Source organism: Mesoplodon mirus (genome assembly GCF_964341445.2).
Source record: "Mesoplodon mirus genome assembly, chromosome: 6".
Lineage (NCBI taxonomy): Eukaryota > Metazoa > Chordata > Mammalia > Artiodactyla > Ziphiidae > Mesoplodon > Mesoplodon mirus.
In genome coordinates, this window is record NC_138982.1 from 35,399,800 (window position 1) to 35,425,431 (window position 25,632).

Genomic DNA, 25,632 nt, shown 5'->3' on the forward strand with positions numbered 1-25,632 from the left:
ATGTGGTCCTTCGCTTTTGACCAAAGGGAAAAGGGATTAGTGGAGGGAGACGCCGTATAGTAGCTGCGGTTTGCCTTAGCCATATGGGGGTTAAAAACTTGAGAGCAGGCTGTAAGGAAGTCTCAAACCCGTTCTGCAATGTTCGGATCAGAGTTTCTACAATCCTCACGCGCCACGAGGAAAAAGCCGGGTCCCCGACCAAAAGCGGAGTCCCGACGCCAGGGGCGCGCATCGTCAGAAAGCCGTTACGGGAGGGCGTGGGAGCGTGCGCTGCCGGAAGTGGAGGGAAGGCGGGGCCACGCCCCCAGCCCCGAGCCCTCACTTCCCTCCCCCGCCCCCTGCACGCGGCGCGGGCGGGGCTGAGGCGGAAGGGCACCGAAGGAGGTGACGTTGTAAGTGAGCGCCGGCTTCTCGGCAGTGGCTCCAGAGGAAGCTCGGCGGCCGTGGCTGCTGTAAGCAGGCCGGACGTCTGCTGGCTGACGGGTTTTCCCCTAAAGCTGGCGAAGGCGGGGCTGTAGTCCGAACTGCCGCAGTATCTGGACCCACGGCGGGGCAGGTGCCGGCAGCGAGGGACGTAGGTAAGCGGGAGCCCGGGTGTCAAATACGGCGAATGACTGACGGACCAGGCTGGCTGGCCATTCTCGCGCCAGTGCGCGCCAGCTCAGCACCCTGGCCTGGAGGCCTCGAGCGCTGCTCTTCCCCCACCCTCGAACCAGAGGCAGCGGATTTCTCCCCGGGCGCTCTTGTGCCTTTCTGGGGGCGGGGAAGGAGCTCGTCCCGAGGGACCAGTGTCCCCTTTTTTTCGCCAGTCCGAGCTGTACAACGCAGAAGCGGAGAGGGCTAGCGCCCCCGGCCGCTCCTCCTGAAGCCGGGGGAATCTTTGAGCGGAAGAGCTGCTGGTAGAGGTCCTCTAGCTCCTGCCGTCTTGGGTTTTATTTGTTCGGACAGTTCTGCTTCCTTCCTGCCTTTGGTTCCATCCTCACACTCCTGGGGCCCTGTTCTAGTGAACGGGTATGGCACAATTGAACATTTGGGCGGTGGGAAGCCTGTTTTTCCCTTCTGTTTATGCTAGGCAGTATCAACCCCCGTTACAGTGTATGACCACTCTTTTGGGGGAGGAGGGGTGCGGAGAGGATGTCGGAGATAAGGGTTTTGGACTTGGAGTTCGAAAAGCTGAATTGAAATCCTGGCCTGCCACTTGGTGGTGGCTTTAATCTTGTGTAGACATTTTTAACCCATGTAAAGTGGAACTTTCTTATATTTGTATAAATTAGTTGGGAGAATTAAATGAAATGAAGAAAGCAGAACGTTAATCATGAAATATTCTGGGAATCAGGTTAAAGTCGGTTTAAGAGTACCCAGGACGCTTAATGGTAGGTTCTTAATTATGTCTTTTACCCAGAATAACTACGCTTGGTATGGAGAAGGGTGCCAGAAGAGATACTAGGATCTTGTGGTTAAAAGCTAACTGCAGTCTCTGCTTTGGGTCGGGCAGCATTAGAAAGAAATCAGTTCCTCCTAGTCACCCAGAGGTCTCATGCTTATTGATTACACATTATTGGTGAATGAGGGATGACCTAAATCAGTTTTGCTTCTTGCTCAGTATGTCTAGTGGGCCCTTTCTAGGAGAAAAGCTGGGAGGGGCTTCATTCACACCTTGGCCCGCTTTAGAAGGAATTCTTTGCACGTTTCTGAGGACTCCTCCCTCTGCTTCTAAAGCATTTCATGTTAATTGAAAATGTTCAGAGAATAAACATAGGGACTTGAATCCTTTGAGTGGCTGAACATTACAGTTCTAAGTTAATATGAGGAGATACCTTTCTCTGTATTGGTGAGAGAAGACCATTCCCTGCTCTGAAATTTAAGTAGACCCTAAGAGAAGTGTTTGGGGAGGGGAGAAGGGAGATGCAATCAGTGACTTGAGTGAGTAGCACCTGTTCTTACAGTTGCTTGGTCAGACAAATTAAGGGTACTTACCTTCCCTCATTGGAGTGTGATGATGCTCAGTGAAGCATGATGAAGTGCAATCTTCAGTTCCTTCGACACAGAATTGTCAGTTTGGAATTTTAAGTCATGGATACGGAAGGGACCTTGAGAGTCATCTCATCCAGTGGTTCCAAAACCTGCAGGGACATCAGAATCTGTTGGGGAATTAAAACAAAACCCCAGATGCCCAGACACTACCTTAATAGATCTGAAATGGGGCCTGGGTATTTGCGATTTTTAAAGAGCTTTTCAGGTGATATTCACCGTTTGAAAATGGAGGCTTTAGTTTATAAACAGGCTCAGAGAGGTGAAATGTCAATTAGTTTGTTGCCTGTGCCTTTTAAATTTCTTTCTCTTTTTCTTCCTTTCCTTAACAAATAACCTTACTTGAATCAATAGTACTATTTCAGGTTTTGTAGCTCTGAGAGCACAGAAGGGGAAAAAAGTCATTTGTCAGTAGCTCTGTGTAATTCTGTTTTCATAGTTCCCTATGCAGTTAGACTCCTTAATGCTCTTTAATGAAAGTATTAGATTTTACAGTAAAATTTTTTACTAAATGTTGCTTAGGGTTTTTTTTGTTGTTGGCAGAATTGTATAAAGACCATATCACTTTATAAATCAGTTTCTTAGTAGACTTTTATGCCAAGCCTTCATAAACCATGGAAGAATTCCAGTTAAAGAATATTTTTGCTTTTGTTCTGGCTTGTCATAAAACTGTACTGTCCACAGGTTTCTCTCCACCACCATCCCCCACAATCCTGGTATGCATGACCTCTTACTTTGTATCACTAGCCAGCTTCCTATGGAACTCAATTTGAGAACTGTTAGTGAAGCCCTATAACGTCTCTAATTGCCTTATAAACACCTGATTTAACTAGAGGCTCTTGGTATTGCCTTAAGCTTGTCCTTGAATTTTTAGTCCCTTTTTCTTTTTTGGTTAATTGTACCGTGCCACTGATTTAAAAAATTGATAGATATCTAGAAAGGATCAACTGATAAGGAAGTAACAGTGCCTCATATGTATTTTTCTTGCCCATTATAGTGAAAATTTCGTGATTTTTTTAGGGGGGTGGTTAATATTTTCAGCATTCTTAAGGTAATAGATCATCAGGCAGAGTTGAACATTCTCTTTTGGGGAGATATATTCATTAGCAAATTATTCTTTGAATAAGAATCACTGAAACGATGAAAAGGCTGTGTTAGTAGAGCCAGAAATGGACTGTACATCACAAATCTTCTAAAGGAAGATGCTGAATTATTTTCTTTTTAAAAATGACCCTGTTTATAGCATGTTAACTTCCTACAACCAGATGACACAGGGCATTCTGAATTCACTGATTAACAAAGCCATGTTAACAGAGAGGTAATCTATAAATTCAGAATCTAGAGAGACATATGGTATGTGTTTAAGATGAAAAACCAAGTCACTGAGTCTCTATTTTTTTTGGGGGGGGCAAGCCGTGTGGCATGTGGGATCATAGTTCCCTGACCAGGGATTGAACCTGAGCCCCCTGCACTGGAAGCGTGGAGTCTTACCCACTAGACCACCAGAGAAGTCCCTCTAAATTTTTAAATTTTGTCTGAAATACCTTAATTCTGAAGCCTAAAAATTGTTGAATTTCAGATTCTGACAGAATACACTTTTCAAGTAGAGGTATTGAGAAAGGATAAATGGGAACCCAGGGTTCACAATTTTAATGTAAACTGATATTACGGATTTAACATAGAAACAAAGGCAGAGGGGGGGTAGTGACAACTTGAAGAGCCAGTGAGAAGTGGAGTTTAGAAGTCACTTGCTGCTCCTTGAGGCAGTCTTCTGTGTCTGTAAGGACTTGAGACCAAAATTGGATATTTAACTTAATCTACTTTATGTGTGGTAGCTGAATGTACCTATCACCAGTAGGTACCATAAATGTACAAGTCTCCAGTTCTCAATCTGGACCTTTTTATGGTTCATTCATGTCCTCTGATGCCAATGGGCAATATTTTTTATTTTTGTTTTGTTTTTAATCTTGTTTCCTACTACAAACCATTCATTCTGTCTCATTTTTGGGGGGACGGATAAACTCTCCCCTGTTTATTCACTACACAGCAGCTATTCTCATTACTGTCTTATTACCTACAGGAGAAAGAACTTTTTCATAGTGATGCTTGAGTTAATCTGTACAGTGGTTGCACTGCAAAATTTTACTCAAATAAATATTGGACCCCTCAAGGATTGTTCAGACTTCAGGCTGTCCTAGGGTCAGTGAGTATCTAATAAGAGTTGAAAGCTCACTCTGTTTCCCTTGTGTGTGTGTTTTATCTTTTTTTTTAAATCCATATTTGCTATGGTCTTTATTTTATTATTATTATGACTTTTTGACCACACCCCATGGCTTATGGGATCTTAGTTCCCCGACCAGGGATTGAACCTTGGCCCTCAGCAGTGAAAGCGTGGAGTCCCAACCACTGGGCCACCAAGGAATTCCCTATTTTATCTTTGAAGGAATGTTGGTATTTGGTGAACACATAACAGTATGGCAGAGAATACAGGGGCAGAAATGTTAAGGGACCCCATGTGCTTTTAAGCAGCAACCCCCAGGTTGCTTTTAATTTTAATTACATGTACTCTGAGTTCATGCTTGGGATATGTTGATTTTAGGGTACTCTGGCTGGACTCTTATTGGAGAACCTTCAACAGTATTATCTTTGTCTTTTTTCTTTGGCTAGGTAGATTTCCCAAAGAAGAATCTTCAGCTCTCCTGCTTGGAGCTTATAAGCTGGGTTGTCAACAGTCTTGTAGCTAAACTGGGGGAAATGGTAGAGGTCTTAGCATTCAGTATGTAAACACTCATGTTCATTTAACTCAACTATTTTCAGTATGATACCCTCATTCTCAACTGGACCAGATGTTTTCCAGTCCAGGAATCCTTTGTTTTTCCTTTAGAGCTGCGTTACCCAATGTGGTAGCCACTAGCCACATGTAGCAACTTAAATTTAAATTATTAAAATTAAATAAAATTAAACATTTCGTTTTTCAGTTGCACTACACACATTTCAAGTGGTCAGTAACCACATGTTTCCAGAGACTTCCATATGGGACAGGGCAGATGTAGAATATTTCTATCATTGCAGAACTCCTGTTGGCCAGTACTGTTCTAGTCTAGAAAGTAACACTCCAGGCTTCTGCAAGGAGCAGGGAGGGGCAGTTGGCTGGTTTTTGTGGCGAGTAGAAGGGTATCTAAATGATTTGATTTATCCTCTTGTTTTTAGCACCATGTTCACACCCCACTTACAGAACCTCCTACTGCCAATTCCTGACCTGTTTTGAGGCACTGTTGTATAAATTGGATTGCTTTCCTTCTTGCAAGCTTGACATTTAACTTTCTTTTTTTTAAATTAATTAATTTATTTTTGGCTGCATTGGGTCTTCGTTGCTGCATGTGGGCTCTCTCTAGTTGCAGCGAGCAGGGGCTACTCTTCGTTGTGGTGCGCGGGCTTCTTATTGCAGTGGCTTCTCTTGTTGCAGAGCCCAGCTCTAGGCGCGCGGGCTTCAGTAGTTGTGGCACGCGGGCTCAGTAGTTGTGGCTTGCGGGCTTAGTTGCTCCGCGGCATGTGGGATCTTCCCAGACCAGGGCTTGAACCTGTGTTCCCTGCGTTGGCAGGCGGATTCTTAACCACTGTGCCACCAGGGAAGCCCTGATTTTTATATTATTAATTAATTTATTTGGGAGGCACAAAAGGAAAGATACATGTATATTTTCTTATTTTTTCTTTTATGAAAGGTGGCTATATATAATATAGTAAAGAATTAACCTTGCACAAAAAGAAAGCCTTTATCCTTGGCTTTTAGGAGGTAATCTCTAAACCCTTGGAATGTTATGTCTGATTGGAGTGTCTTTATTTGCCTGGGGGCCTTGGGTCACTGATAATCTAACAGTATGATATAGGATGGGGATTGGCCACACCAGAAAAACCAACAGTGTGATTTAGGGTAATGACTTTGATATCAGTGGATCTCCAGAGGGGTTGAAGACTGAGCTCAGTCATGTGGGCAATCAGTTATGCCTATGAACCCCCATAAAAACTCCGGACATCAAGGCTTAGGTGAGCTTCACTGGCTGGCAGTTCTTGCCACGCTTTGTCACACACTGGTGCTGGGAAAGTAATGCTGACTCTACTCCAGGGGGAGAGGACAACTGGAAGCGCCTCATGTGTTACTTCCCCTGGACTCTGCACTATGTAGTTCTTCACTTGGATGATTTTAATCCACATTCTTCAGCGGTAATAAGCCATAACTATTAACAGTTTTCAGTGAGTTCTGTGAGTCCTTCTGACAGAGTATCAGACCTGAGGGTGGTTTTGGAAACTCCCTGAACTTTCAGTTATTGTCAGAAGTGAGGGTGATCTTGTGTGGACTCTTCTCCCTAACGGTACACTTGGCTAAACGATTGCAGTGGCTTACCATTGATACTCACTTGAACTCTGCTTTTTTCATTTAAACCGGAAATTACTCCATGTTAGTTCATAGACCTTATCCATATCCTGTTATAGCTTCATTCATTGTGCGGATGAACCATAGTTTGTGCAACCACTGCCCTATGTATGGGCATTTAGGTTGTTTCCAGTATCTTGCAATTACAGACAGTGTTTCAGTGAATAACCATGTACTATGTATTTTCATTATTATTGGAGATGTATCTTCAGGGTAAATTCCCAAAAGTGGAGTTGTTGGATTAAAAGGTGAATACTTGTATGGTTTTGTTAGATATTACCAAATTCCCCTCCAAAATGATTTTATCATTTTGTATTCCCACCAACCAGCAAAGTATGAAAGTTTTTTTCCTCCCACCAACAAAATGTGTTGTAACTTTTGCCAAATTTTTTTGAGGTATAATTGACATATAATATTATATTAGTTTCAGGTGTACAACATAATGGTTTAACATTTATATACATTGCAAAATAATTACAATAAGTCTAGTTAAATCCATCACCATACATAGCTCCCCACCCCCCAAATTTTTTTTCTTGTGATGAGGGCTTTACTTTTAGTGGCTTTCAAATATGCAATACAGTATTATTAACTATAGTCACCATGCTGTACAGTACATCGTCATGAATGACTTGTTTATATGTTTGTTTATGGAGGTTTGTATCTTTGACTCCTTTCACCCATTTTGCCTATCTCCCAAGCCCCCTTGACAATTTTTTAACGAATGAAGTTGAACATCTTTACTTATGTTTAAGGGCCATTTAAAAATCTTTATTTGTGAATTGTTTCATTATGTCTTTTTCCCATTTTTCCATCAGCCTTTTCCTTTATCCCTCAATTTAAGATATTAAATATTAGTAATATTAGCCCTTTATTTTCTATTGAGTTTTTCATTTTTGCTCTTTTAAGTGTCCTAAGCTCCTTTATTTTTTAAACTGTTCCTTTAAAAAAAAATCCCATTCTTTTTTTCCCCAGTGGATGTAATATTTTCTTCTTTGAGGATAGCGTTGGGGTTATTTTTCGTCTCTCTTTTTTAAAGAAATTGTGGTAAAATATACATAACATAAAATTTACCATTTAAATCATTTTTAGGTATACAGTTCAGTGGCATTAAATACATTCATATTGCTGTGCAACCATCACCACCATCCATCCTGAGACCCATTTTAATTTTCCTAAACTGAAGCTCTTCACATTAAACAATAACTTCCCTTCTCTCCCCTTCTCAGGTTTTTTAAGTTGACTTCTCTAAATATGCTTTTGCTTTTATCTGTTTGTTTTGGTCTACTTTTTAATCCCTGGAAGTGTGGTGATTCTTAGTTATGCTGTGTTTTGACCTCTAAGAAGTTGGTTGGAGGTTCTGAGCCTGTGGTGGGACTTGTCAGTTGTGGGGTGCACTGTGGACCATGCTGGGCCATTCTGTGGGGGCATACCTGTACTTATGTATTTTCTTGTGGATTAATCAGTTTCTCTGAAGAAGAATCTTCCAGTCTCCTGCTTGGACGGGTAAGACAGACTGCCAGCGTTTTGGGAGATGAGTGGGACAGTGTTGCGGGGTCTTATATTCAATATATAATTCCATCTTCAAACTGTTCCTGGGATCCCCTTGTCTGCAGAACTTCCTTTCTGAAGGAGAAACTTCTAATCTTGGGTTGGGGAGGGACAGTTACCTGCTATGTGGAGTTGGGGAGGGATTTGGGGGTTTCATTGCTTCTTAAGCTTTGGGGTAATTGTTTGGGCCTCTGTAGTTGTGGCATCCCCAAATATCAGTATCTGTTGGTCTTTTTGAATGCTCTATCCCTACCCCACCCCCTGCCCACCCCCAGAACTGATCTCCTCCTTTGGGGTATAAACTTTTCTGGGAGCTGAGTGGGGAAAGAGGTTGGGGAGAAATTCCCTATGTAAACTGATTTATCCTCCTGTTTGTACCCCTGCCCTCAGTTGTACATGATGTGCCTGACTGTTCTAGTTCATTCCCTTGAGAAAGTGAAACTTTGATCATCTGCCATGGTAGGAGAAGGGATCTTGGAGTCTAAGTGCTTCTTATTCAGACTTTCAACCAGTCCTTCCTTTTTCAGCTCTCCTCCATTCCCTGACCTTCATAGGTATTGTTGCTCTTGGTTCCTGAGCCTTTCTGAGGTCCTGTAACTTGCTGCTTGGCTTCCCCTACTGCTGGCTTAGATTTCAGCTCTTTTGGCTGGCTAAGTCTGTTTTCACTCATTCATCTGCTTTCTTCTTTCAGCAGTTTTATTGCTCTTGTCTCCTTTTTTGTTGTCATTGTCCTTGAGAGGTTTTGCCTTTTTTAAAACTCCATTTCTGTCATCTTAATGGGATTTGGAAAGGAAGCAGAAGTAAACATGTGTTCAGTCCTCTTCTCCCCCCCCGCCCCGCCCCCAGAGAAAACTGATGCACAGAAAGGTAATACAGCTTTTCCTAGTAAGTTATTAGTAGGCTGAAATTCGGATTTTGGTTTTTTTTATTCTTCTGTTCCACCTGCAGTGGCTGGTGACTTTCTTTCTAGGCTAAAGAGCCTTCAGTAACGTTAGATCTTATTAAGTCTGAGGGGAAATCATGTTTGTTTGTTTTTAATATTTATTTATTTGGCTGTGCTGGGTCTTAGTTGCAGCACGCAGGATCTTCGTTGTGGCATGCGGGCTCTTAGTTGCAGCATGTGGGATCTAGTTCCCTTACCAGGGAACGAACCCAGTCCCACTGCATTGGGAGTGCAGAGTCTTAACCACTGGACAACCAGGGAAGTCCCAAATCATGTTTGGTTTTGACTATCATTTTCATCTACCCTTTCCTGTAAGTGTGTTCCTAAAGTTCACACACACACACACACACACACACACAGACACACACACACACACACGTGTTGGTTCTTTTTTCTTATACTTACTTGAGAGCCAGAACCATAACTGGTTGAGAGCACCTGATAGAATCCTGTCTCCTCATAGTCACTCAGAAAGTCTTTGACTGACTGACAAAGAGGAGGCTGGTCGGTCTCCCTCTTGAGGTACTGATATTGCGTGCATTTATTGACTGTCTGCCTGTGGATGACTGTACAGAATAAAAGTCCCTGCCTTTCCTTTCTGAAATTTGTTGTATGGGACTTCCCTGGCAGTCCAGTGGTTAAGACTTCGCCTTCCAATGCAGGGGGTGTGGGTTCTATCCCTGGTCAGGAAGCTGAGATCCCACATGCCTTGTGGCCAAAAAACCAAAACATGAAACAGAAGCAATATTGTAACAAATTCAATAAAGACTTTAAATATGGTCTACATAAAAAAAAACTCTTTAAAAGAATATGTGTTGTATGGAACAAATTGTTTTGATGTGAACTCAGTCTTAAATGGTGTCTGGTCCCCTCTCCCCTCTCTGTCCTTCATTTTACAAATGAGAACACAGAATTTGGGTGACTTGCTTAAAGTCACTTAGCTAATGAGAAACAAGGTCAACACTTAGAAATTCTCTCCTGACTCCCTTCCCTTTCTGCTTCATCAGAAACTGGCTGCATATTGGGAAATGATTCTTGAAACTTGTTTCTATCAGAGGCAGGTACAGCAAATGGGGTCATGTTGGAGCACTCATGTATTCCCTTATCCCTCATTTTCATTGTGGGGAAAACCTTGATCAGGTAGGATTTCATTATGTCTGATAGTATAAATTGAACTTCATATGCTTTTTTCAATTTTCTAATGTATATTGCTGTGAATATATCTTTATGACCTTATTTTTAGGGTAGAAATGTAAATTTTATTTCTCTTCTTTACAGCTGCATTCAGATCTCATTATGCATCAGAAAAATGAAAAAACAGAGGAAAATTCTATGGAGGAAAGGAATCCACTTAGCCTTTTCTGAGAAATGGAATACTGGGTTTGGAGGCTTTAAGAAGTTCTACTTTCACCAACAGTTGTGCATTCTGAAAGCCAAGTTGGGAAGGACAGTTACTTGGAGCAGGCATTTAAGGCATTTCCAGTGCAGGAAGAAGGCCCTTCAAATCCAGAAAACGTGGATCCAGGATGAACCCCTTTTTGCTAAGGCAAAGTCCAGTGTGGCTGTTCAGAATCTTAGTACTTTGTCCTCTAAAGTGAAAGGAAAGGACACTAAACACTTAATTTCCTCCTCAAGGACCTTCTTGAAACTCCAAGCAGAGAAGTTGGTATCATCAGCAAAGAACTCTGATCATGAATACTCTGGAGAGAAAAGTCTCTTGAAGGCAGCCACTGACATACCAGCAAATAGTGTTTTAAGTCAGGCCAGTGGTCACAGACCTAGGACGGAGCCACAAGCTTCTGATCCTCCTATGAAGTTCAATGGGGAGAGCCAGAGTCCAGGTGAGAGTGGCACAATTGTGGTCACCTTGAGCAACCATAAGAGAAAGCGCTTTTGTTATGGCTGCTACCGAGGGCTGGAGCACCACAGGAATGGGGGACCCCTGATTCCAAGAAAGTTCCAACTTAATCAACATAGAAGAATAAAAGTATCTCCTCATATGATGTATGAGAAATTATCCATGATTAGATTTCGGTACAGGATTCTCAGATCCCAGCACTTCAGAACAAAAAGCAAAGTTTTCAAGCTAAAAAAAGCCCAGCGAAGCTGGGTGCAGGTCACTGGGGACCATCAAGAGACCCTTAGGGAGAACAGTGAGGGTGGCAGTTGCAGCTTATTCCCTTCCCCAGAACCTAAAGACCCTTCTTGTCGGCATCAACCATACCTTCCAGATATGGACAGCAATGCTGTGGTGAAGGGAAAGAACTCTCATGTGCCTGATGGCCACACTAAAGGAAGCCCTCTCTTGGGCAAGGAGCTTAGTTTAGATGAAGCATTCCCTGACCAACAGAATGGCAGTGCCACATACATCTGGGACCAGTCACCCTGTTCCTCTCCTAAGTGGGAGTGTACAGAGCTGATTCATGACATCCCCTTACCAGAACATCATTCTAATAACATGTTTATCTCGGAAACCGAGAGAGAAGTTATGGCTCTGGGTCAGGAAAATCGGACAAGTACTGTCAATGATGACAGAGTAAAACTGTCAGTGTCTGGGGCAGATCAATCTGTGAGTAGTGTAGATGGGCCTGTGTCCGAAGAGACTGTTCAGAATGAGAGTTCATGCCAGATGGATGAGGATGGATCTTTCAAGCAGAACATTCTTAGTTCTAAGTTGCTGGACCACCCTTACTGTAAAAGTCCACTGGAGGCTCCTCTGACGTGCAGTGGACTCAAACTAGAAAATCAAGTGGGAGGTGGGAAGAACAGTCAAAAAGCCTCTCCAGTGGATGATGAACAGCTGTCAATCTGCCTTTCTGGTATGCACTCTTCCTTTATTCTCCCTCAATCTCCGGCCCACACCTGCTGTCCATTATCCTTTCTAGGAGAGTCCTATTTGGTCCTTCCCCACGTGGATTTCCCTTTAAGCAGTTAGACATTCTTTTATATTGCTGTATTATATAGATGTTCCATAGTTTAGTTTTTGATTGACGGACACTTGTGTTGCTTTTAGTTGTTTCCTTCTATAAACAATGGTGCAGTGGAATTACTTCTTTATACTTCTATGGTTGTTTTTGTAAGTTAAATTCCTAGTAGTAGAAATGATGGTGGAAGGATAATCACACTTAAAATTTTAAGAGAATTGTTAAATTACCCTCTAAATAGTTAAACCCTTGGGCTTCCCTGGTGGCGCAGTGGTTGAGAGTCCGCCTGCCGATGTAGGGGCCACGGGTTTGTGCCCCGGTCCGGGAGGATCCCACATGCCGCGGAGCAGCTGGGTCCGTGAGCCATGGCCACTGAGCCTGCGCATCCGGAGCCTGTGCTCCGCAGCGGGAGAGGCCACAACAGTGAGAGGCCCGCGTACAGTGGGGAAAAAAAAAGTTAAACTCGTTTGCATTTGCTAAGGTTTGCTAGTCTCATAGATCACAGGAGACTTCTTTGTTTTAATTTGCCTTTTTAAATTTAAAGTTTGAACATCTTTTTCTGTCTTTGCCATTTTTTGTTTGTATATAATTTTACTTTGCCTTTTTCTCTATTGGATTGTTTATATTTTATTTATTTAATATATGAGAAGCTCTTATGTACCATTGTTGGCTCTAAGAATGTGGCAACAAACAGGATACACTGATTCCTACCCTCATGGTCCTTAGCATCATTATAGTTTTTTTTATGAGAATCACTATAAAGTTATAATGTAAATACATTTTTTTAAATGTAAAAAGGCATAAAATTTCCTTTATAGACAACTTCTCATTTATCTGCCATGTAATGTGAAATGTGCCTATAATAAAATAAGTATGATTCTTAGGAGAGAATAGAGCGAGATCAAATGCACCATTAAGAAAAACATGCATATGAGACTATGAATTTGACTGAGGACAAAGGCCATTACTTTAAATATTTTTAAATTCCCGAGTTCCTGATAGGGTTCTCAGAACAGAGTTTCTTGGTTAATGAATAGCAAATTGATTTATTGGTTAAATTAGCAACTATGGAGCTTCCTGACAACAATATAAAATTACCAGAAACTGGTAATGGCTTCTAGATTTTCATTTTAGTTACTACTTTGAAACAACATAATTTAGTACCAAAGGTTTAAACACCCAGTATAATTGCTAGACTGTAAAAGCAGCATTATTTATATCTCATCAGCTATACAAAACTCGTCATTTTTTCTTTTGAAAACGGTAGTAGAAATCCCAAAGAATAAGGGAGAAACTACTAATTAAAGGTCATGTTTACTAATCTAGCACCATAATTCCATTCTCAGGACCTCCCAAGTGGCTGGAAGGAGGAAGGGAAGAAGTGAGGATGTTGGAAAAGTAAGGGTTGTTCTTAACTTGTGGCCCCATTTGTGCTGTAAGGCAATGCAGGGTCTAGTAAAGAAGAAAATTGCTGAGGCTGGAGATGAAAACAAAAGCTTTTGTTTCAGATGGTAAAGGAGGCCCTCAAGAACAGTAGAATCAGTTTATCCAGGAGGCAGTGCTAGAGTCGGCCTCATGAACTAGGGGGTTTCTTCTTGGCATCCACATCCTTTTTAATTTCTTCAAGTATGTCGTAGTTCTGAGCCAGATACATTCCCACCACATTGCCAAGAGTAAATGCAAGCAAGAACTGGAGCATAGTGTCGGCAAGGAGGGCTCGAAGGGCGGCGGCAGCTCCTTGGGCTGTCTGAGCCTGCCTCCCCCGGCCTAGTTTTAAAGATGTTAAATTTTGGTAAAAGCCCTCAGTACCCCGACTTTGTGTATGACATTTTTGCTTAACAGAAAATTTCAATTCTTACATAGTAAAATTTATTTGTATTTACTTTATGGCTTCAAGTTTTTACATAGTGCTTTAAAGTCTTCTTGTCAAAATCTGCCCCATGAAGTCATTTGGTATAAACACTTCTGGAAGATAATATGGCAGTATCAGTCTTTGACCCATTCCCCTTCTTGCAATTTAGCCAAGATATAAAAGAGTACAAATATATTTATACAGGGACATTACTTATAGTATTGTCTTGGTAGTAAAACACTGAGGACAACCAAAGCAAGTGTTTTTATGGACCTATAAATTACAGCATATCCAGGCAGTATACCATGAAGCTATTAAAGAAAAATTCGAAAAGTGAAAAAAGCAAGTTGCAAAACAGAAGGAGGCCGTTTTGTTAAAAGATACATGTGCACATAATGAGTACATGTATATATGTGTGCACATGCATTTGTATAGGACATATCTGGACAGATACATCAAATTGTTACAAATGGCTTTTTCTGGGGAGTTAGGAGAGTTACTTCTTGGTGGTTTAAACAATTGTGAACACTTCGCTTTTTCAACCATTAAGTATGTATAAAAAACTTTTCCCCACAAAATGACAGAGTCCTAGAAAATCTTTTAAAAAAACTTCTGTTGTTTATGCTGTCCTAGAATGAAGACAAATTTCCCTACTATGAGGTTAGCAGAACCATGATTCATAAATCTGAAAAAGTTAGCATTTACCCACAAATACCAATTAACTTACAAATATATATGTAGCACTTCCAGAAAAAGTTGATAAATTGACTATGTTCTATAGTAAAACTGTAGCATAACGTGAAGACAGGAATTTTTTACAGAATTCACATTTAGTGATCTGTAATGTAGTTATTTTAATAGGCTAAAAGAGAAAAATCATGGTATCTCAGCAAGTACTGAAAGCCTGGTAATAAAGCTTAGCTTCCTTTGTGTTTAAATCTCTTTGAAACTAGGAATAAAGAAAACTTCCTTCACTTAGTAAAGAATATCTGTCAGAAACCAATAGTAGGTTTAAGAGGATGAAGTAAGCCCATGGAATCTCTTCTTCCTCCTACCAAACCCATAGAAATTATGAAAAATATATTTAAAACGTATGTATCTCTATACTCAAAAACAAGGAGAGTTTTGGTAGATCAAAAACTGAGAAACTAACAAGGCATAAAGTAGAGGGAAGATCCAGAGGGGAACCCCAGTGACAGAAGGAAGATTAGTGCAGGAAAATGGTGCAACACTGAGGGTGTACCATTTCTGGAGATGGTGGAGGTGGAGAGGAAAGGGGAGACCCATGGTAAAAGACCGAGTAGTTGGAAAATCTCCACAAAAGCATCTCTCCCTGCCTGTGCCATATATCAGCAAGGAGGATATCTGCTATCAAGCTGAAATTTCTCCTCCCACCCCAATTTTATTGAGATATAATTGACATATAGCATTGAAATTCTAAGAATAGGAGATTGGTGTGGAGAGGCAGGACATTCCCCTCTCCTCCTGCCCCATTACTTATAATGCCTGGCAAGAATGAAGAACAACCCTTTCCAGAAGAACTGTTTTGGGGGTTCTTAGCATCCCCACATTGAAAATAGTTCAAGGCAGAGCAAAAGCTACTGCCCATCACAGCCTTCCCTCCACCTGCAGGTTATTCAAGTAGAGATGAGCCTGTAATCTATCACCAAACATCTGGAGAAAGCCAATACAATGGAAGAGACAAATTGAACTAAACTCGAGTAATCAGGATTAACAGAGCAATCAGAATAGGAATCAGTATAGGATGATCAGCATGGTATATGCTCCCTTAATTGACTTAGTAGTGTTAGCCAATATTCTGTGGTGTCCTGAGTGCTGGCTCTTCTCTAATATAACTGTACATTATGCTCATTTTGTATTTATATATTTATTAAGAGCCCATTGTACTTATCAAAATTTACTTTTGTGTTTCATATTTTTATCAAATATTGCATAAACGGATGCAGTATTTGTCCAGAAAGTCGCTCCCTTCAAAGCCAAGTTGAACGCTTTGCAACAACAGTAGTGTTATGTTTGTACAAGACAACTTTAAAAAATTTCAGGGAGGGTAGGAAAGTCTAGGATTCTGTACTCAGATTAGCTGCTTTGGAAGGAAAAGAAACAGATCCCTGTATCACAATATGTTCCAGGTGGATTGAAAAGTTAACTAATTAGAAACATACAGATAAGCAAAACCTTGCACACAAATACTCATAGCATCATTATTCACAGTAGCGAAAAAGTGGAAAAAAACCTAAATGTCCATCAACTGATGAATAGATGAATAAAGTTTTGGTATATCTGTACAATGGAATATTATTCTGCCATAAAAAGGAATGAAGTACTGATATATTTCAGTTTGGGTGAACCTTGAAAACATGCTAAGTGAAAGAAGCCAGATACAAAAGGCTACATACCATATGATTCTATCGATTTGAAATGTTCAGAGTAGGCGAATACATAGAGATAAAAAGTAGATTAGGGCCTCCCTGGTGGCGCAGTGGTTGAGAGTCCGCCTGCCGATGCAGGGGATACGGGTTCGTGCCCCGGTCTGGGAGGATCCCATATGCCGCGGAGCGGCTGGGCCCGTGAGCCATGGCCGCTGGGCCTGCGCATCCGGAGCCTGTGCTCCGCAACGGGGGAGGCCACAACAGTGAGAGGCCCGCATACCGCAAAAAAAAAAAAAAAAAAAAAAAAAAGTAGATTAATGGTTGCCTGGGGGTGGGGAATAAGGAGTAATTGCTAATACATACAAAGTTGTTTTGTGGAGTGATGCAGATGTTCTGGAATTAGGTAATGGTAATGGTTGTACAGCTCTGAATATATAAAAACCCACTGAATCGTAGACTTTTAAGAGGATGAATTTTGTGGTATGTGAATCATAGCTTAAGCTGTTAAAAAAAGACCATTTTTATAATCTCATATTGCTAAGACATTTTAAAGCATGATAGGAAACTCAGAAGCAATAAAAATATACCAATTTGACTCCATAAACATTAAAATCTCGTAAATATAGATAACCAAATTCATAAGTGAAAATCTGCAGGTTTTAGTGTCCTTTGACCCAGAAATTTGAAAATATTTTTTGTTTTTAATTTTTGGCTTGCAGGATCATAGTTCCCTGACCAGGGATCGAACTCTTGCCCTCGGCAGTGAAAGCACGGAATCCTAACCACTGGACCGCCAGGGAGTTCCCTCAGAAATTTGAATTTTAGCAAGTGTGTTCTAAGGAAACACTAGAACAAGGATATATTGAGGGTTTTAATTGTAACATTATTTAGAGAGCTAAAAATTAACAAATGGCCATTAGCAGGGAATTGGTTAAAATATGGCAGATCAATTTAATGGACCACTAGATTGTTTTGAATTGACTTAGGAAAAAAAATCCATGTATTGAATATAAAAAAGCAGCTTCCAGAAGAGTGAGTATAGTTTGCTACTTACATGTTTAAGACATACATGTTCATTAGGGCATAAAAGTTCTAAAGGAATTATGGGGTGGCTGCCACTTTATTTTAAAATGTTTATGGTCGGGCTTCCCTGGTGGCGCAGTGGTTGAGAGTCCGCCTGCCGACGCAGGGGACACGGGGAAAATCCCACATGCCGCGGAGCGGCTGGGCCCGTGAGCCATGGCCGCTGAGCCTGCGCGTCCGGAGCCTGTGCTCCGCAACGGGAGAGGCCACAACAGTGAGAGGCCCATGTACCGCAAAAAAAAAAAAAAAAAAAAAAAAAATGTTTATGGTCATGTTTTGATATTAGCATAAATACTTAAAGCTTGTTCCCGTTTCAAGTTTATAAAAATATTCAGCCCTATTTTCTAGACTATTAATGTGTTATTTTTACATGTAGGTGTTTGGAAAAAACTAAAGATGGATTCCTACTTTTTTTTTTTTTTGCGGTACGCGGGCCTCTCACTGTTGTGGCCTCTCCTGTTGCGGAGCACAGGCTCCGGACGCGCAAGCTCAGTGGCCATAGCTCACGGGCCCAGCTGCTCCACGGCATGTGGGATCTTCCCGGACCGGGGCACGAACCCGTGTCCCCTGCATTGGCAGGCAGACTCTCAACCACTGCGCCACCAAGGAAGCCCAGATTCCTACATTCTTTACGCCAAAATGAATTTCAACTGTGAACAAAAGATTTACTTGGTAGTTCTAATACTATTTATTGATTAATTCATCTTTTCCCCATGATTATGAGATGCTGCCTGCCATTCGGATTCCTATCTGGTTGGTTTCTCTGTTTCTGTGATAGCACTATTCTGCTTCAATCACTGTTATTTGGTTTTATAATTTGATGGGATTAGACCCTCCTCCTCTCCTCTCTTGCCCCTATTCACCTCTCCTCCTTAATCTTTTTCAAAAATTTCTAAGAATTTCTCACATTTTTGTCCCAAGATGAATTTGGATTTGTTTTTTCAATTAAACCAATGAACAAACAGTGGCTTTTGATTGGTATTGCATTACATTATTAGACTAATTTAGGGAAAATTGCATTCATTTTAATATGGAGTTTTCCTGTCTAAAAACCCAAGAATCACTCCATTTATTGATCTGTGTCCCTTACTAGAATTTGGTAGTGCTTTTCACTTGTTTAATAAGTTTAATAAACTTAAGCACATTCCTTAAGTTTATTCTTAGATATTTTGTGCCTTTCTTAATTTTTTTTTTTTTTTTTTTGCGGTATGCGGGCCTCTCACTGCTGTGGCCTCTCCCGTTGCGGAGTACAGGCTCCGGACGCGCAGGCTCAGCGGCCATGGCTCACGGGCCTAGCCGCACTGCGGCATGTGGGATCTTCCTGGACCGGGGCACGAACCCGTGTCCCCTGCATCGGCAGGCGGACTCCCAACCACTGCACCACCAGGGAAGCTCCGCCTTTCTTATTTTTGATGGGACCTTTCTGACATGTGTATTGTATCTTGTTGGAGAACCAAGTGGTTGCATTTCATATGTGCACAACACAATGAACCCCTTCCCACTTTCCGGTTGGGATGTGATCCAAGTGACCCATATCAGTTGTTGCAAAAAAAAGCTGTCTAACACAGTTTAACATGATGAGTAATTTAACTTCTAAAAAACACCTCAGTTTTTGTTTTTCACATTATTACCTTTTGTACTTACAGGGTGGAATATAATTTGAACTCTAATTTTTCATTGTTTTGTTTTTTCCTAATTTATCCTCTTGGTCATACTAAAATTTTAGTACTTTTGGAATAAAAGAAATTGTATATTCCAAATGCATTTTCCTTTTTGGTTCATTGGTTTGGTGAAAACAAGTGGGTAAATAGTGAATTTAACTGTCATTTTATTTTTTTATTTTTATTTTTTGGCTGAGCCCTGCAGCAAGTGGGATCTTAGTTCCCCAACCAGGGATCGAACCACTGCCCCCTGCAGTGGAAGCGCGGAATCCTAACCATTGGACCTCCAGGGAATTCTGTAACTCTCATTTTAAGAAGTCTGTTTTTTGGGTTACTCTTGGCCCATGGGTTTAGAAGGGAAAGGTAAAATGAAGAACTAAGTTGTTTTGTAGAGAAGAGGTAATAGATATTTCCTGCATTGGAGGTGGCACAGCGTAGACGTTAACGGCTCAGTTTCTGTTGTCACATAACCTACAGTCAGAACCTGATTTCTGCCATATGCTAGTAAAGGGTCCTTGGGGAAGTTATTTAACCTCCTTAAGCCGCCTGTCTCCATTTTTAAAGTAGGGATACTGTCTAACACATAGGATAGTTATAAGGATGAAATGAGGTATGCTAGTGCTTGGCTTATGAGTGCTTTTTATTTTTTTAATTATGTATTTATTTTTGGCTGCATTGGGTCTTCGTTGCTGTGCACGGGCTTTCTCTGGTTGAGAGCGGGGGCTACTCTGTTGCAGTGTGCAGTCTTCTCATTGTAGTGGCTTCTCTTGTTGTGGAGCACGGGCTCTAGGTGCGCAGGCTTCAGCATGAGTGCGTTTTAACTGTTGTTTACTTCTGGTCCTAGTGAGATAATGGTGTGCATCAGTGAGACATTGTCATTAGGGTTCTCCTTGAAGATCCTGGTAGGGCTTTTCTACTGCATTACCAATCCATGTTTATCATCTGAAAGTGAAAACAAAAATACGGGTAAGAGGAAAAAAGCATAACAACTTAAACATAACAACTTAAAATCCCCCAAACACTGCCGTCCAGAAATAACATTGTTAACATAACAAGGACACCTCTTGTTACAAGTTTGGAATTGGGTCTATATTTGCTTGGTAGAAGAGATTGCTTTCTTATTTGAAGAGTCTCAATTAAGGTTGCTGGGCCTAAAGTTTAATTTTTTGTTATTAGGGGCAATATTTTTGTATAAAATTTGTTCCTTAAATTCAGTTTCTCAAATGTTGGGAGTCCCTATCTTCTGTTTGGGTCCATTCTCCCATGTAGACACAAGACTATGCTTAGACAACTGTAAGATATGGTATAGTAAACACTATCGGCAAACAAAGGCCGAATGGATTCCTAGTGTAGAAGCCCCAAGTCATCATTTCCTACTCTGACTAAACTGGAACATGGGACTCCCTTTCTGTTTTCTGTATGCCTAAAGCCTAGACCAGGAGCAGACATAAGCAAGCAATCCTTTCCTGCTCACTATACTCTTAAGCCTTTCAAGTTGGGAGCTACTCTGGTGGGAGACTAACAGGAGGAAAATAGGTTTTTCACACATTTGCCTGCTCCTCCCCCATACAAAACACTCCATTTCCAGGACAGTTACTGTGTTGTGATCATTCCTGTCCATTTTATATAGATACTTAGCAGAGGCCATTCTTGAAATTAGAAAGGGGGCTGGGTAAAATAAGTGACTAACAGTCCTCATTTTTTCCATCTTAACTCGGTAGACTTAACTGTCAGACCGATGGTTAGCCAGACTGTTGTTCTCCCCACTCAGCATCAGTGGATAGCCTAAGTCATATCTCCACTTCTGTGAGCCTCTAAGCCTTCCCTCAGCTTCTTTGTAGTTACTTAGAAATAATGGCCTGGTTTTATTTCCGAGCGTATTTTTAGGTATATTTCTTCAGTGGATCCTCTTGGAAACCATTAAAATGCATATACCTATTACTTAAGTTGACGTAAAGGCTAGCCTGTATCCTGGCCAAGAAGTCATTCTTTAATTCTGTTTCCTCTTTTAAAACATGCCTCACCAGCTGTTATCCAATTAAGCTCACTTCATAGGGTTAAGCTCACTTCATAAGGTTAAGCTCACTTCATAGGGTTAAGCTCACCTCATAGGGTTATGCAGTATCATGAGTATTAAAATAACTATCAAATTGTATATTAAAAATGCCTTAGTATATGTCCCTTGTTATGAGATGTGAAATTTCACACCTTTATCAAATAATAGATACAATGACAGTGATCTCAACAATTCCAATTGTGATTTTTAAAAAGATAATTTCTTCAGTTACCGAATGTGATAGACACATTTAACTAGGTGATTAAACCCTTTAGGTTTTACCTTTGGGAGATAGGATTCTTCTCCAAGGTTAAGATACTGAAAAATGTCAGTCTTTAGTTTCAGCTATCCATTTTCTAACAATGCATCAGTAGCTTAAAAATCCAATGTGAAATGATGCCTTAGAGCATTTCTCTCTAGATTGGAATGGTGAGGGCCTGATCCATTTAATTGTTTTTTTTACAAAATATAACTTTTAAAAGATTTCTTTTTGTAATGCATTTAGTAATGTAGGTTAAATGTATGTTAAGTGTTGTGTATAAGTTAAGTAATGGGACAGTGACTTTGCTGAAAATGGCTTTTCCGTCTTAATTTTTCTTTCTTCCTTTATTTAAGGATTCCTAGATGAGGTTATGAAGAAGTATGGCAGTTTGGTCCCACTCAGTGAAAAAGATGTCCTTGGAAGATTAAAAGATGTCTTTAATGAAGACTTTTCTAATAGGTTTGTCAATGATGCTTAAGTTAAGCCATTGAAAAGAAAATTATTGGCTTATATGACTTTTCTCTTGATTAAAAAAAAAAGATACTTAGCAATAAACTGAGTCGAACTTTTGTTTCGTGTTTTTTTTTTTACTTTTTCTTTCAAAATATTTCTGTTTCAGAAAACCTTTTATCAATAGGGAGATAACAAACTATCGGGCCAGACATCAAAAATGCAACTTCCGCATCTTCTACAATAAGCACATGCTGGATATGGATGATCTGGCAACCCTGGATGGTCAGAATTGGCTGAATGACCAGGTTAGTGTATTGTATATTCTCAGTATGGAAGTTGCAGAGGATGTTGGACAATAAAATGTAATTAATAACCTCTAGGTTGGCCTCACAATTATCTTTTGGAATCAAGGATTCTTTATTCCTTACTGAAGTGACTCATTCACTAACCCAGTACAGTATTGGAAAGGTTTGATTACTGTTAGCAGTAGCAATATGTTATTCATTCTGAGTGGATGTTCTGAATTGCATAGGGTTATTAGTAAGCTGGTTTTATGTTGACTTTTTATAGGTCATTAATATGTACGGTGAGCTGATAATGGATGCAGTCCCAGACAAAGTAAGTGAAAACTTTCTCTTTAGGAGAAAGGGTCCTTGTGTATTAAAGGAAGAAGCTTTTTTTTTTTAACTTTATGTAATTATTGGATATTTCTTAGATTTTTAAAAGGAGATTTTTGTCTTGATATGTGCTAGGATTGCGCATAAGGTCTATAAAATCATTTCAGCATAAGAAAGTCATGATGCCAGTGTTTTCCTGCTTATTTATTTCAGAATGGGTGTGTTTTTTGATATCTTGAAGAGGCTTTTTTTTTTCTTTAGTGGGGAGATGCACAAAAAGGACTATTTGCTTTGAGTTTTTAAATTTAACTTAAAAAAAATTTAACTTAATGTATTACTCCCTTTAAAAATGTAGTAAAGTAGTATTCATCTTCACTTTTTCTTGGATTAATCTTTGATACTCAGTTTAAATACAAACTAACCCCCCTTAAACTCTAAAATTCCCTCAAGAGCTTAGTTACTATTTTTTTAAATTTAATATATTAAATTTTCTTTCTGAGTACTCACATTGCCTGATGGGGAGGCTTTAATTTCAACAAGCAAAACCTTTCCAAGTACTTTATAAACTTTTATAAATCTAATAATTTACAGGTAAATATAATGAATCTCAGATTCTAACGCTTTATTAATAAAGACAAAATGTCATAACTTTCCACTTAAAATAAAAAATCTGTTATACATTTTAAATTGGTATCATGAAGCTAATCTGTCAGATTCTCTATTTTGTCAAATTCTCTTAATCATCAGAAATCTAAACATACATCTGTATGTTTAGATTTAAACACCAGATGATTTTTAACATAAAAGTATTAATTTCAAGAGTATAATTTCCCTTCATTACCACTACATTTAATTCTAAACCTTCATTGGATGAATAGGACACTTAACCAAGGCCGTGGTTCTCAAAGTATAGTCCCCAGACCAGCAGCATCAGCATCACCTGGGAATTTACTAGGAATGCAGACTTTGGGATCCAACTGACACCTACTAAATCAGAAACTGGATGTGGGGCTCAGCAGTCTGTGTTTTAACAAGCCCTGCAGATTCTGAAGGGCTCAAAGTTTGAGGATTACTGTCTAGAGATAGCTACTACAAGCCTTTTTTATTGATATCTTAAACTGTGTGATTCTCAAAACAAATTGTGCATCAGAATCCTCAGAAACCAGATTGCTGAGCCCTGCCCTCATAGTTTCTGCTTTAGTAGGACTGGAGTGGGCCCTGAGAATTTCCCTTTTAACGAGTTCCCAGGTGATGCTGATACTGCTGGTCTGATGACCACACCCTGAGAACTTCAGCACTAAGGGAACAGTTTTATCATCTCAAGTGAGTCAAAATTACTGAGTGAACACTTTAAGACCACAGTATGTTTACTGTCTCAGGTGAGCTGATACTCATTTATAAGCCAGAATTTTGAAAAAGCCAAGGATGCAGGACATGGTGCTACATACGAATAGGGTAATTTTTTCAGTGCTAGAATTGATCATGCTAAAGCCTTTTTATAGTTGTTATGACTATAGGAGTCTCCAAATCCGCATCCTTCAGATGGGGTTAGTTTTGTACTCCACATCCCTTGAGTTCAAAGTAATTGTTACCTGATTCTTTCATTGCCTCTTTCAACTTTATCACCTGATTTGACGAGATTTATCAGGTTGCTTCTTTACTTGATTGGATTCAGGTAATTACTGCCCCATTCCAGTTCTGACTATAGACCAACCACATCTGTAAGGTCATCCTAATGAAAATTTTTTTTTTTTAACATGTATATACTGCAGTTTTATTTCAATTGCACAAACGAAGTTTGCGTGTAGGAAATTTAAATGGAACAGTACAGTAAAAAAAGCAGAGAACCAAAAACTCTAAAAAGGAAGTACACCTAAAGCATGAGAATTCAACATTCAGTAGTGTTTCATCTTCAGTTTTGATTGACACTTGATGCTTGCAAATTTTGAAACATACTTTGAGATCATAATGACTATCCTGAAGAGATTTCAGCACCAGCACTAAGATTTGTATGTTCAGTTGGTTTGCAATTGACTTGTTAGCCATTTACATAGTGTATAGTACAGATTTGTCACAGGTACTAATGAAAATTTGAAACAGTCTTCTTTGAACTGGTTAATGTATGCTTTGGTTATTATTTTTTATTTTTTAATTTTTTGGGAGGTATGCGGGCCTCTCACTGTTGTGGCCCCTCCCGTTACAGAGCACAGACTCCGGACGCGCGGGCCCAGCGGCCATGGCTCACGGGCCCAGCCGCTCCGCGGCATGTGGGATCTTCCCGGACCGGGGCACGAACCCGTGTCCCCTGCATCGGCAGGCAGACTCTCAACCACTGTGCCACCAGGGAAGCTCTGGTCATTATTTTTAAGAAGAAACTTTTCCTCATTTTTTGGTCCATCTTACATTCAGGGATTTTAAAACTTCCATTTCCTTGTGAAGTTAAGTCTTGGCACAGCTTAATATAATCTGAGTGCTTATATTTGATGTCTTTCTAGGTTCACTTCTTCAACAGCTTTTTTCATAGACAGCTGGTAACCAAAGGATATAATGGAGTAAAAAGATGGACTAAAAAGGTATTCTCTTTATTTCTTTTTTTTTTAATTTCTTTTTTATTCTAAATTTGAAATGCAGATGATAAGCCACTTTGAGTGGAAGAATAACTTTATTGCCAATTATGATGTTAATTAGAAACAGGCTTTTTAATGTAAGTTTTTTGTTTCTTTTGAATCTTTTTAATTTATTATCATCATTTGATTATGTTTAGTTTTTAATTTTATTTATTTTTATAGATCTTTATTGGTGTATGATTGCTTCACAATACTGTGTTAGTTTCTGTTGTACAACAAAGTGAATCAGCCATATGCATACGTATATCCCCATATCCCCTCCCTCTTGAGCATCCCTCCTACACTCCGTATCCCACCCCCTAGGTCATCGCAAAGGAATCTTTTTGCTTGAAAGACAAGACACTAGTAAAAATTTTGAGTCTATCCAGTTCATTGGAATCTGCTATAACAGAAAGCACTGGATTGGAAGTTCATGGTTCTGACATTGCTATTAGCTTGCTGTACAACTTAGACAAGACACTTAATTTGGGCTTCAGATGCTTATTTATAAAACAAAATGATAAATTAGAGCAATCACTAAGGTACTTTCCAACCTTAATTTCTCTCAGTCTTCATTGACTGTCAGAAACATTATTTTAAAAGCCTATATTTATATTCTATTTTTGATATTTTGAAATTACCAACAAGTTCAAAATCCACAGTCATAGGTCTAGAGATACTGTAGCTTTTCACTTTTTATACTGGATGGGTTAGAGAAATTAGGAGTAAGTCTTGTCTTACATAGTTGAGGGTGGAAATAATTTTTTGCAA

At 40.0% G+C, this 25,632-nt stretch overlaps 1 protein-coding gene and 1 pseudogene across 5 annotated transcripts in view; one reads left to right on the top strand and one right to left on the bottom strand.

Moving 5' to 3' along the window:
• Positions 1 to 418: 418 nt before the first annotated feature.
• SENP5 (SUMO specific peptidase 5) overlaps positions 419 to 25,632 on the top strand; it is a 41,981-nt gene continuing 16,767 nt past the window's right edge. For 3 of the 4 annotated variants that reach the window (XM_082625028.1, XM_082625029.1, XM_082625030.1), the window contains exons 1-6: positions 419 to 578; positions 10,236 to 11,776; positions 21,539 to 21,644; positions 21,805 to 21,943; positions 22,209 to 22,256; positions 24,751 to 24,828. In XM_082625028.1, the coding sequence (XP_082481154.1) occupies positions 10,267 to 11,776; positions 21,539 to 21,644; positions 21,805 to 21,943; positions 22,209 to 22,256; positions 24,751 to 24,828 (1,881 nt within the window). In that variant the 5' untranslated portion in view covers positions 419 to 578; positions 10,236 to 10,266. The remainder of the gene's footprint in view (positions 579 to 10,235; positions 11,777 to 21,538; positions 21,645 to 21,804; positions 21,944 to 22,208; positions 22,257 to 24,750; positions 24,829 to 25,632) is intronic. The other variant, XM_082625031.1, reaches the window with a different exon arrangement.
• Positions 13,177 to 13,678, bottom strand: LOC309806768 (short transmembrane mitochondrial protein 1-like; annotated as a pseudogene). Its single transcript has one exon. The product of its transcript is annotated as a short transmembrane mitochondrial protein 1-like (transcript).